The 13368-nt window shown below is 36.2% G+C and overlaps 1 protein-coding gene across 4 annotated transcripts in view; it reads left to right on the top strand.

The window, feature by feature from the left end:
• The first annotated feature begins 919 nt into the window (after window positions 1–919).
• The window catches only part of LOC107020396 (sister-chromatid cohesion protein 3), a 19063-nt gene continuing 6614 nt past the window's right edge, over window positions 920–13368 (top strand). The window contains exons 1-18 of one of the 4 annotated variants that reach the window (XM_027916977.1): window positions 920–1113; window positions 1198–1378; window positions 4938–5050; window positions 5178–5270; window positions 5495–5658; window positions 5732–5968; window positions 6060–6204; window positions 6298–6476; window positions 6601–6743; window positions 6827–6954; window positions 7355–7528; window positions 8158–8319; window positions 8426–8626; window positions 8706–8843; window positions 8918–9112; window positions 9241–9385; window positions 10240–10346; window positions 10533–10996. In XM_027916977.1, coding sequence (XP_027772778.1) covers window positions 1069–1113; window positions 1198–1378; window positions 4938–5050; window positions 5178–5270; window positions 5495–5658; window positions 5732–5968; window positions 6060–6204; window positions 6298–6476; window positions 6601–6743; window positions 6827–6954; window positions 7355–7528; window positions 8158–8319; window positions 8426–8626; window positions 8706–8843; window positions 8918–9112; window positions 9241–9385; window positions 10240–10346; window positions 10533–10691 — 2709 coding nt within the window. In that variant the 5' untranslated portion in view covers window positions 920–1068 and the 3' untranslated portion in view covers window positions 10692–10996. The remainder of the gene's footprint in view (window positions 1114–1197; window positions 1379–4937; window positions 5051–5177; window positions 5271–5494; window positions 5659–5731; window positions 5969–6059; window positions 6205–6297; window positions 6477–6600; window positions 6744–6826; window positions 6955–7354; window positions 7529–8157; window positions 8320–8425; window positions 8627–8705; window positions 8844–8917; window positions 9113–9240; window positions 9386–10239; window positions 10347–10532; window positions 10997–13368) is intronic. The other 3 variants (XM_027916976.1, XM_015220740.2, XM_027916975.1) reach the window with 3 other exon arrangements.

Below are 13368 nucleotides of genomic sequence, written 5' to 3'. Positions count from 1 at the left end.
TTTAAGTTTTTATTTTTTCACTCCTACCCCCTCCCCCACCCCACCACCACCACCACCCAAAAAAAAAGTAATTTTATTTTTAAAAAATATTTTCAATTTCATAAGTTATTTTACTCTAGTAAAAATAAAAAGATGTCTCTCAAAAATATTTTTCATTCATAAATCAAACACTAAAAATAATTTCCGAAAAATATTTTCTACTCACCAACTAAACATGAAAAAATAAATCCAAACTCTACTTGTTTTCCAAAAAAATGTTTAGTAGAAAAACATTTTCCTCCGTAACATGGCATATAAGGGAGTTAATACCTCAAATGGTCACTCAACTATGCACTCTTCTCTCAGAAAGTGACTCAACTTTTATTTTTCACTCAAAAGTCACTCAACTATGCACTTCTTTCTCAGAAAGTCACTCAATTTTGAATTTTAACTCAAAAGTCACTCAACTATCCACCCTTTCCTCAAAAAGTCATTCAATCTATTAAATTATTTTTTTAATTAAAAATTATTGATATTAATTATTTATATAACAAACCAAAAATTTTAAAAATTAAATTAAATCATTTAGTGATCCACCCACCTAACCCATAAAATGGATCATATCATATTTTTTAAAAATGGATTGGGTTAGGTGGGTGGATCACTAAATGATTTAATTTATTTTTTAAAATTTTTGGTTTGTTATATAAATAATTAATATCAATAAATTTTAATTAAAAAAATAATTTAATATATTGAGTGACTTTTTGAGGAAAGAGTAAATAGTTAAGTGAGATTTTGAGTTAAAATTCAAAGTTGAGTGACTTTCTGAGAAAGAAATGTATAATTGACTAAAAAAATAAAAATTGAGTGATTTTTTGAGGGAAGAGGGCATAGTTGAGCACCGTATATGAAGTATTAACTCCATAAAGGCGTAAGCATCGTTTCAATCTCACAAAAATTGCAACTCCAAGTGTAGGTACTACGCAATACGATCCCACAATTCTCTTCATTTTCTCACCGTCTCCTTCTTCTGCATAGTTCTCTCTTCTTTGCTTCAATTTCTAGGGTTTACAACAACATCAATTCATGGAGGAGGAACCAGTGGTATTGGAAACAGCGAATCGTCGTACGGTGAGTTCGGTTTTTTTAGTTTCAGCAGTATTCAACTGATTAAGTTAATAGTTGAGACGTAATTATTGAGTTAATTGTTTGCAGAAACGAACGAGAGCTCAAACTAGGGTTAACGAAGAGCAATTACACAGCAGTGTGAATGAGGAAGAGAGGGAAGAATCGTCTGAGGACTTTGAAGACTCTCGTGCTAGACCTAAGCGGAGTAAGGCTTTAGGAGGCACTTCATCTGCTGCTGCTGCTAGAAATGCTCATCAGAGTTTAATTGGTATTATAAATTTTGTCTGCTGTTTTGTTACAATAGTTTTGATGTTTAATTTGAATTTGAGAATCTATAGATTTTTAGGCTTTGCTTCTCGATTGTTGGTAGCACAGTGGAAATTATGGCCTTCTAGTTTGCATGTCATTCTGAAATTTTATCATGTTGAATGGAGGAATGGAAGTTGTGGTCTTCTAGTTGGACTAATGTTCTGTAGTTTTAATTGTTGCAGTTTGAGATTATATAGAAATTTAAGGCTTGTCTTCTTCAATTATTGTTGAAACCACGGGTGGAAATTATGCTTTGTATTGCTATGGTACTAGCAGACTAATTTTTGAATTTTGAGACAAGAACTGTTAGGCTTGTGCTATCGGATGATGTTGAAAGTGCAAATATGGAAGTTGTGGCCTAGTTATCGTAGTGTTATGTATTGTTCTTTTAATTTCAGGTATATTTTGAAGATTCAAACGAGAGAAATTTTGGGCTTACACTAGTCAATTATGTTGAAAGCAGACATGAAATTATCTTTTAGTTCATTAGTGTTGTGTTGCTTTCATTACAGTAATTTCAGGTTAATTCTGAAAGTTACTAGAGAAGTTTTAGCTAGCATTTGACCATAGATTTCCAAGTTTTTTTGGGAAATATTATTTGAGCAAAAATTTGGGTGAAATTTCAGCATGTGTTTTGTCATAGTATTTGGGAAATATATTTAAACTTTTTAAGAAATATGATATATACCCATAAATTTTATAAACTATCAAAACTAACTATAGGTTTGTATTACATGACACATGACTTTGTTACCTAAGCCGATTGTTCATCATTTTCATCAATAACCATATTATCACTTTCATATTCACTGAATATTCCATCACTACTTTGATGTTTACGTAAAACATTAGTAAAACAACGCAAACAACTATTATAGTGGGAGTTCTTGTAAAAGATAAAAGTTTGGTCTAGAATTTGAATTATTAAAAGTTCCCAAATAATGAGACTTGGCCCAAATACTAGTTTTTTCTAGTATTTGGGAATTTGGGTTATTTGCCAAAAATATTAGCCAAATAATGGCAAATTGTATGGACAAGCACTATTTGCCAATTTTTTCCCCAAATTATATTCATGAATCTATGGCCAAACGGGTCCTTAGTCTATAGCTACTCAATATATAGAAAGCGTGAATGGAGGTTACAGGGATTTCAGATTAATTCTGAATGTTACTAGAGAAGTTTTAGTCTGTCGCTACTCAATATATAGAAAGTGTGAATGGAGGTTACAGCGATTTCAGGTTGACTCTGAGATTTACTAGAGAAGTTTTAGTCTATCGCTTCTCAATAGATAGAAAGTGTGAGTGGAGGCTGTGATCGTTTAGTTACTATGTTATGCAATTTTCCGCTATGACATTTCAGTTCAATTTTGATAATTCAAGAATCTATGGAATTTTTAGGGTGTGCTACCCAATTATAGTCGAAAGCGTGAATCAAGTTATATCTTTAAGTTTGGCTACTGTATTATAATTATGGTAATTTTAGGTTAATATTGAATTGATGACTTTGAGAGTGTAAAAGCTTTCAATTTGCTTGCTTGAAAATGGTCCTTTCATTGTCTGTAAATTCTGTAATTTACAATAGCAAGTGGTAGAATTTGATTCATTATTGCATTTTGTTTCCACCCATTGAATGAAATGCCAATCTCGTCCACTAATTTTTGGACAAATGTGAAACACTCATCATTATGGGCATCCTGTTGGTGAAGAAAATGCTGTAGGATTCTTATTTTGTCTTTATATCTACTTTTGTGGAATTTTTGGGGAACATTTTTTGTACTGAACACTTTGTTTGGAGGTTGTTACTTACTGTTTCATTATGTATCATTTGTATCAGTATATCGATCTGATTGTTCCTCCTGCGGGAGTTTGCAATCCTTTGAAAATATTTGGTGTTCCTATCACCCTCCTTAGGCCATAAACACTTGGATTTTTGCCTCCATGATACTTCTTCAGCCTTAGCAGTCTGTTGTAGTTCCATTTTTAGGATCTTGTCTTTTTCTGCTTGGTATGGGAGCCTTTTTTCGATTGCCTGCTTAATAACCATAAGGTCATCCAGTGCTTTGCTATTTCTGGTTTGCATCTTGCCAAGATTTCTCTGTTCCAGTCAGTGATGTATTTTTCAAGACACCTCAATTTCTGAGAGAAAATAAAATCTGGACTACCCTTGATAGAGTAGTTCTGCCACCATTCTTTAAACCCTCCTCTTGCAACCACATGTTTTCAAATTAAAAATAGGAAGGATTGTCTTCCCAGTCATCATTTTCCTAAAGTACAGGTCTATAGTCTGACATAACTTTCAGAAGAGCAATTTGTTTTACATCTTTAAAGAGGCTTGAATAGAATATTCTCCTCGGGACCAAGTATAGAAAGCATCCTGTAAAGGGAGGTTGATTAAGTTCAGATTTTAATGGTGTCTGAGAAGCTTTTGATGACTTTTGATTTTCGGATGCAGTTATATCTTTCACTTCAAAATCTGCATACATTGAAATCACCACCGATGACCCTACCACTGGTTCCAGATACCTCTAATAACGGCAAGTTCAAGCCACAGTTCTTCTTTTCTGGATTAGAATGAGGGCCAGAAACACTTTTGAAACACCATCATAATTCTTCTTGAGAACTTTCTAACATACACAAGAGAGTGTATGAACCTTGTTGTATATCAATGCAATCCCACAACATTTTATCCCAAAGAATTACTATCCACCTCTGCTACCACTTGTTTGAGCTCAGTCCAGCCAGCTCATCTATTGCCCCACATTTGTTGAATTATCTGTGATGACCAGTCTACTATTTTTGTCTCCTGCAGGCAAATTATGTCTGCTTTTCCATTTACCCATCAAGATTTCACTGAACTTCTCTTAGCTGCTTCATTCAGCCCCCGCATGTTCCAACTGATAATTTTTAATTTCATTTAGAAAGAGCTTCGTGAAGCCTGCCCCTATCCTCCTTTGCCATGCCATCATAATTTAAACCACATTTAGTCTTTCTAGCTCGATTTCACCTTTTCTCTGTGACTTTTTCGCTGAACTTCCTTCAGATTTTTGTTTATTCAATTGCAGCTGCCTCTTATGTTCCATGCACAAGATCATGTCCAGGATTTCATGCTCAAATCCCGTTATATTAACCTCAAAAGCCTTGCATGCCTTGACCATCACTGTTTTGGTCCACCTGGAAGTTTCAATTACCGTTGGATTTTGAATTTCTAATACATAGCCACAATCAAAGGCCTTCTGTGATTGTTCCATAAGAAATACTCATTACTCTTTAAAAATTCACTTCAGCTATGCCTTACAAGTCCATTAAAAGGTCACTTCAAATAATCCTTTTCTTTGAAGGTGACTCACTTCCTTTTCAAGGAATAATACCATCAGAAGCTATACTAGTCGGTTTGTTTTCTTGAGCTTGCTTGCTTCAATTCCTCGTTACCTGATTCTAATTAGATTTTAGTTTCTCTCTGTTGAATCCTTTTTGTGTATATCTATTGTGGTGATAGTAGACAAATTCCTTCATTTGCAGATGTTGTTAAAGGTGATAGGAGACGAATTCCTCTAGTGGTCAAGCATTGGGTGGAACACTATGAGAAGGATCCGAAAGCTGCAATGGCTGGACTATTGAGCATGATGTTTGAGGTAATTTGATAATATGTGGATGTTTCTTTTGCTTGCAGACTATGTTTTTCCCATCTCCACATATCAGCCATAGACAGGTTTCATTTTGATGGTGTGGCATGATAGGTGGAAATTTGTGGTTTTACAGGCATGTGGAGCAAAATATCATATTGAAGAAGATTTCTTGGACCAAACCGATGTCGATGATGTTGTAGTTGCTCTTGTAAACATGGCTAAGAGGGTATATTCATTCATTATATTGATGACATTTCCTTATTTAATATGTTATTTGGCGTCACTGTGTATGTTGTTGTTGCAATATGTTATTTGGCGTCAGTTCAATATGCATTACGCATGAACTTTCTGGTTGGTGTTATTATTTGGCGTCATTTCAATATGCATTAAACAGGAACTTCATGCATAGATGTGCAATTCTAACTTTACCTAATCTCCTTTGGATGTTAGGGTGAAGTTGAGGATTATCAAACTTCAAAGAAGAAGGACTTCAAGAACTTCAAAGATAATCTCGTCTACTTCTGGGATACACTGGTTGCTGAATGTGAAAATGGACCACTTTTTGATAGGGTCTTGTTTGACAAGTGCATGGATTATGTGATTGCGCTATCATGGTAAGTAGCTTGTATGTCGGTATTCTGAATTTGAGGTAATTTTGGCTCATTGTCTTGTCAACATGCATTTCAGCACTCCTCCTAGAGTATATCGTCAGGTTGCTTCATTAATGGGGCTTCAACTTGTTACATCCTTTATACACATTGCCAAAGTACTTGGTTCACAGCGGGAAACCACACAGAGACAGCTAAATGCTGAACAGAAGAAGAAAGTGGATGGGCCTCGAGTTGAATCACTAAATAAAAGATTATCCATGACCCATGAAAAGATAACAATAATAGAGGAGATGATGCGGAAGATATTTACTGGGTATGCACCTTATGTTAATGATACATATTTTTTATTACTTGAGGGGCATTTTTAACTTTTTTTTTGCCTTTTTGTATGCTGAAATTTGTAGGCTATTTATGCACCGTTATCGAGATGTCGAACCTGATATCAGAATGGCATGCATACAGTCATTGGGTGTCTGGATCCTGTCATACCCCTCTCTGTTTTTGCAGGATTTGTATTTGAAATATCTCGGATGGACATTGAATGATAAAGTAAGTGGATTCAATTTGATTTTATCTTCAATCTTCAGTTGTTAAATTGAAAATTCTAACGATGCATTTGGCTCTTAATTTTACCCTCTTAAGAGTGATGGTGTAAGGAAGGCATCAGTTCTTGCACTGCAGAATCTTTATGAGGTGGATGATAATGTACCATCTCTTGGCCTTTTCACGGAGAGATTTTATAAAAGGATGATCGAGCTTGCTGATGATGTTGATATTTCTGTGGCAGTATGTGCTATAGGACTTGTGAAACAACTGATAAGGTAATTTCTTGACAATGCAGGCCTCTTGTTTTTTTAATATTGTTACCGGCAGATTGTTGAAATGCGCTCTTTTATCAAGTTATTCATATTTTGCTGACATCGATTTTTTTTCTTTTGATTGCAGACATCAACGTGTTCCTGAGGAGGAATTAAGTTCTTTATATGATTTGCTAATTGATGATCCACCTGAAATCAGGCGTGCCATTGGAGCTCTAGTGTATGATAATCTGATTGCCCAGCGATTGAACAGTTCACAATCTAGTTCAGGTTTTTATAACATTATTCTGCATCCTGTGCTTTCTATTTGCTTGATTGATTGAACAAGTGTACTGATAACAAAAAATTTCCAGGGGATAATGCTGATTCTTCTGAGGTTCATCTTAACAGACTGTTGCGCATATTGGGAGAGTTTTCAAAAGACGAAATGCTGAGTATGTATGTCATTGATGATATCTGGGAGTATATGGACGCCATGAAAGTACGTTATGTACACTACCTTTTAATCTAAAGATGAAATTTCTATGACCATATGATATCTGTAGTTTGGTTAGAGTAGTATCTCCCTACAACTTTCAGTGAGCCTAGTCTTCTAGTGGCTCAACTTTGTTTTAAAGACGTTATAAGTTACTGTATAATTTCTGAATTTGTTCAGAATCTCCCTATGGTTTTTAGTATTAATGCTGTAATACAATTATCTGTAGTTTGGTTAGACTAATATTTCTACAACTTGGCTTTATAGGCATTTTCTATTTATATTGATTTGACAGCTATAATCCTATTTTATCATAGGAAAACTTAAGAAGGGTCTCCTTATCCTGGATACCTGAGTGTGTTCTGTGGTTGAAAAAAATATTCACTTGAGAATTATGTCCTTACAGGATTGGAAACGTATCCTGTCTATGCTCTTGGAAGAAGAGCTATCAGCTGAACTGAGTGATGCAGACGCAACAAACCTAATTCGGCTGCTTTTTGCGTCCATTAGGAAGGCAGTTGGAGAGAAGATTGTTCCTGCCAGTGATAATAAAAAACAATATTATACTAAAGCACAAAAGGTGAGGTTCTTTAGTTCTTCTTGTTGATACAGTCTGAGACTCTTAAGAAATGTTACATTTGTGCTTCAAACTTCACCATTTACACCTGAGAATGGATTCCAAGAAAGTGCTCGGGAAACAATAAGTTGGTGATATTTCTGCAACCCGGTAGATCTGTACTGTTAGCAGTTTTTTGAACTGTATGCTTGTCTTAAATGAGGTTAGGTGGTCAAATACATCCAGATTACTTGCTAGTATTAGTCAGTGGAAGAGGTGCCGTTTTTGTATATTATCATGTTACCATCTTTAACATTTTTCTAACATCATTAAGACATTTTATTATACTTGGAGTTTGATAATATAGTGAGCAGTCATATTATTTTCATGTACCATGGAACATAAACGGTAACTCTGTTTGCTCAATGCTCAGTAGGGACATCATTCCAAGCCGTACACAGAATGAGTATCTAGATGCTGTGGTTTTGATTTTTTGCAGTCATAGAGTTTCACCTCAAGTTCAAAATTTATTTAGATTATTTTAGATAGGTTTCTTCTTAGTGTTCTTTGTCTATGACATATTATATTGGTGTTGTTCAGCCATACTACTACGGGATACTGAATTCTATCAATGCTTATATTGTAATTGGCAGGACGTGTTTGAAAGTTCTAAGCGTGATATAACCATTGCTATGATGAGGAATTATCCGCAGCTTCTTCGCAAATTTATATCTGACAAAGCAAAAATTCCCTATCTACTTGAAATCATTGTTCATATGAACCTTGAGCTCTATTCTCTTAAACGACAAGATCAGGTTCGTTTGTGGAGTTTATTACAATCATGAACTATATAGGGGATTGCCTATATGAAGTATTTTCTTTGAACTGGTTACTAACAGCTGTTTTCTTTTGCTTTTTAAGAATTTTAAATCTGCGGTACTTCTGATGAAAGAAGCATTTTTCAAGCATGGTGAGAAGGAAGCTCTGAGATCTTGTGTAAAAGCTCTGAACTTCTGTGCTACTGAGAGTCGTGGGGAGTTACAGGACTTTGCGGTTAACAAATTGAAGGGGATTGAAGATGAGCTCATTATGAAACTTAAATCTGCAATAAAAGAAGTTGCTGTATGTGCCCTTGACAAATTGAAGGGGACTATGTGTTTCATTGATGCATTTTGTTTAAAATGTGCAATTTTTGTTGCAGGATGGTGATGATGAATATACAATGCTTGTTAACTTGAAAAGGTTGTATGAACTTCAATTGTCAAGGCAAATTTCCACTGAAAGCTTGTATAAAGATCTTGCAGAGACTCTGAAGAACTTCAGAAGTATTGATGACGAGGTGGGTATACTGTAGTTTGAATAATACTTTTTTGTAGTCTTGACAATACACAACTGCTTTGGCTTACTGTTCAGGTAATTGGATTTCTGCTTCTTAACATGCATCTGCATGTTTGCTGGTGCCTACACTCTATCATCAACTCTGGCACAGTCCTGGAACAATCTATATCTTCTTTAATTTCAAAACGCAGTGCCTTGTTTGAACTACTTGAGTCCTTCCTGACTACTAATTCTCCGGAAGGTCTTCGTGCAAGTCAACTTGCATGTAGGGTAAGCATTATTTTTAAATATCTACATCCGACCATGTGTAATTTCCAAACATCTATGTTCACCTATCACCTGTTAGTGCCATCTATGTTCTCGTTTGGTTAATTGAGTTTTTTTTTTTTTTGGTCTAGGTTTGTGTTATTTTTTCAGAACAGTGGTGTCTGTTCAAGAAAGCAACCTTTGCATCCACGGAAATAGAAGCTTTAGGGTACTCTCCTGATGAAGCCATTCTTCAAAAGTTCTGGAAGCTTTGTGAACGCCAACTACATATTTCAGGTGGTTTTTGCTTTCCATTCACTGTTTTCTCTAAATGTGTGGCAGCTCTAGCTCACATCTTACAGTTGTATAGAGGAATAATAATATGGCTCTAACACTATTATTTATCTTCAACTGTAGAGAAGCCTGCATCTAGAATAATTACTTTTAGCATCATGCTTCTTATTATAGCACTTTTAGATAGTGTGCTTGATGTAAACTTATTATCATTGTCATGGTTACTGTGAAAACACTTTGGTTCTTGAGCAGTCACATGAATTTGAATGCGAAATGTGTACTTCTATTGAATTCATTTGTTCCCTCATATGCTATATCTTAATCGAAGGAATGTGTTGTTGCTCATTGGTTTTTATTTTTGTTATGTTCTTGTTGTGAAGCTTGATTTTCAAAAAGAAACCATTTTGTGCATCTTTTTCCTAGCATTACTTCTTAGGTAAGGATTTAACTTTACTTTCTGTTGGAAAGATTATTAAGAAACTAAGGTGTACATCTGCTCTCGCCATAACCAAATACAGGAGGAAAAGAACTGTTTCACTTCCCTATTTTGTAATATAAGCACTTATGTCATGAAGAGTGAAGATGCACGTAAAAAAATTATTAATATAAAGTCAAAAAAAAAAGATACTGCAAAAACTTGAGCGCCTAGTCTGTTGAGTCGTGGAAAATAGATCTCCATGGTCCACCCAGGTGTCAATGAAAGAATAAGTCTTTTTAACTTGACCAAAAAAGTGTATTAAGCTTTCAGAACATCATATATCAGTCCATAACTTATTCATTCAATCCCAGAAAGGGCTTCTTTCTGCACATGAGGGATGTCTCTTGAGACTTTCGTTCATCTTCTAACATGGATACAGATGAGGCTGAAGAAGAAGATTCTAATAGGGAATACATTGAGGAGACAAATCGAGATGCTGTAATCATTGCTGTTGGGAAGTTGGTTGCTGTTGATGCAGTTCCTAAGGTTAGGTGTATTCTCTTTTCGTAGTTGGACTTTTCTATACTTAATTCCTAGCTGTACTTCTTATGTGGATTTTGGCAATGCTTTTTTTGTATTACTGCAGTATCATTTAGAAAGCAAAGATTAGGAGGTTTACCGTTAATTATCTTTATCAGGTGCTAACATATTTCATCACTGTAATATCTGCAGGAATATCTTGCTCCAGAGATACTATCTCATCTTTCAATGCATGGGACAAGTGTATCTGAGGTTATTAAGCATTTGCTAACCGTGTTAAGGAATAATGGTGCAGATGTTGCATGGTTGTTCATAGAGGCACTAAAAAGGGTGAGCATCACTACTTGTTAACTGAGAATTGAGATGATTCCTGCTCTATTTTTGTCACTTGGCAGGTTGGCCTTCCAGTTTCTGGTGAGCGTTTTGATGAAATTGCAGAAGAGAAGTCTTACTTCAAAATTTGATAATGATATGGTTAAAATGTTTGGTTGACTGAGTGTATTAAAAAGGGGAGCCCGGTGCATGAAGCATCCCCATTCACACTGGGTCAGGGGAAGAGCCACACTCAGGTGTGTGTGTGTGTGTATGTATGTAAGCAGCCTACCCTGACCCAAGCATCAGTGACTGGTTCCGCTGCTTGAACCCGTGACGTATAGGTCAGTCACACGGACACAATTTTAGCATTGCTCCAAGGCTTGCTGTTGAAATACTGCCGGTGTATATTATTCATGTTCATGGGGTGTGTGAGTTGGTTGTAATAATTTAAGGAGCTAGGATGGACAAATGCCATGCTTATAACAAAGATGCATATCCTTGTTTGCTATTTTGCCATGAAAGCTGCATATGATTGTACGTTGATTATAGCCCACTTGAGATAAACACTCAGTCCCGGCTGTTTATTGGTTATAGGTCAAATCTAATGTTTCATGGTACGACTGGGTAGAGAGAAACAGAATATGATGTCGGGGATCCTGCTCAATGAGAAGAGCTTTGATTGGATATGCTTTATTCTCAAAGAAGCATCATCTGATCAGAAAAATCTGGTGAGTGGATGCAGACAAACACCAGGTCGCAGAATATTTTGGTACCAGGAAACACAACTCTCATGGGAGGTGTATGTGTATCTTATCATTGAAGGGAGAGGCCAGATCAGTTATCAACGTATCATTGTTCTAGAAACAGGCATTAGTGCAGTATGGAGAAGTGTAGCATTTAAGATGGAGAATTTCATTAAATGCTCCCCATAGATGTCTGCTAAGGCTTCCTTCGTGTCATACAACATCAATGTTGTTTATGCAAAAGTCATTGAGGATAGTAAATAGCAACCAATACCAGCCCATTGGTAACCACAAACAAGGGTGAAGTGGTTAAAGCCACTGCTGCTGTCAAAAATGGAGGACAAGGTCTACTTGGAAGATGCATCTTTCGGTCCTTCGACATGACAAAGTCTGATCCCCTCTTTATCAAATGTTTGAATCATCAACAGTTTGGAAGAAGGTTTTTGGGGTTAATATTTATGAGATGGGTGTCTGTTTTCTATTTGAGTTCCCAAACAGAAACATGGGAGAGCAAATTCTCCAGGGAGAATGGATTTGGAAAAAAAACAAAGTTAAACTAGAATTGTGGAATCCTTCTAGGATGCGTGCCAGCCTCGTGTAAGCCCAAAACCAAATGAATTAGGGCAATGGGTCTGTCTCTGCACCTATATTCAAATGAGACTTTCCATGAGATTGGAGATTTATGTGGTGGTTGGAAAACGACGGAGAAGGAAGCAGAGTTAAGAAACCATTTCAAGTGGGCTAGAATCGTAGTACGAGGTGATGGTCGGTATTTCCCAAACGAAGTAACCATCTCTAGAGATGAGTTGACTTCTTCATCCTCATCCGGACTGAGGAAAACTCGATTCAAGCTAATTCCGTCGAGCCGTAGAGAAGTCATCGGAGAAGAACTGGAACAACAAAGAACCTAGCTGGTAATAGATCCTTCGAGGATGTAGGGATGACAGATGTTGGGGAGACCCATGTGGGTACAACTGTAACAATTTTTAAAAATAAGGCTGGGGAACACATGCAGGACATGTGCTGGATTTAAAGATGTTTTTTTGGACCTTAAGTATTTTGTGCCTGATCAGGCACAAGTCATATTTAACAACATAAACCCCAGACTGCTGATGATTATTTCCACGAAGCAATTCTAGAAGAAACGTAGGCAGTTTATTTCTCTGATCAGTGCATGCAACAGGAGAACACAACACTGGATAATCTGGCAATCAGCGGATATCAACTGCGAATTGAAAAAGAGAAGGGGGAAAATATAGCTGGACTTCTTTGTATGCAAACCCAGAAGAATTTGTAAGTGAAGAGCAGGGAGAGATAATTCTAGATATCTCTCGGAATCAACAATCGCAGCTGGAGATGACAAATACTGGGGAAATCTGGGACATGTAGGAGGTTGAACCTCCTTCATTTAGCAACAAGAATCTCTACTTGATAAGGGAATGAACACAACAATGCGGGTTCAACAATGTGGATGAACACAACAATGTGGGTTCAACAAAATTTACTCAAACTAGACTAGATGTTTGGAAAGTTAGGGAGCTCAATGGTTTGGGGAAAAGGGTTTGGTGCAGAGTCTGATTCAAGATTGGAAAACAGACGGTCTGCCTCCAAGAAACAAAGTTAGAAGTGAATATGCAGGATATAATTAACCAGATATGGGCAGGGAGATGGATCAGATATGCATTTCTGGAAGCTAGTGGCAGGAATTCTTCTCTTATGGGATGCAAGAGTATGGAAAGAGGAAATCTTATAGGTTGAAGCGTACACTCTATCCTATAACTTCAAGGCCCAATTAAAAGATTTTGAATGCCATATCACTGATGTGTATGCTTCTAACAGAATATTGGAAGGAGACTGGTATGAGAGGAATTAGCTAACATCAAAAGTCTGATGGAGTGGCCATAGCCTATCTGTGGTGAATTTGGTGAATATATATATATATATATATATATATATATATATATATATCT

Source organism: Solanum pennellii, chromosome 5 (genome assembly GCF_001406875.1).
Source record: "Solanum pennellii chromosome 5, SPENNV200".
NCBI lineage: Eukaryota > Viridiplantae > Streptophyta > Magnoliopsida > Solanales > Solanaceae > Solanum > Solanum pennellii.
The sequence above is the reverse complement of the archived record's forward strand: the minus strand, read 5'-3'. Positions and strand labels throughout refer to the sequence as shown.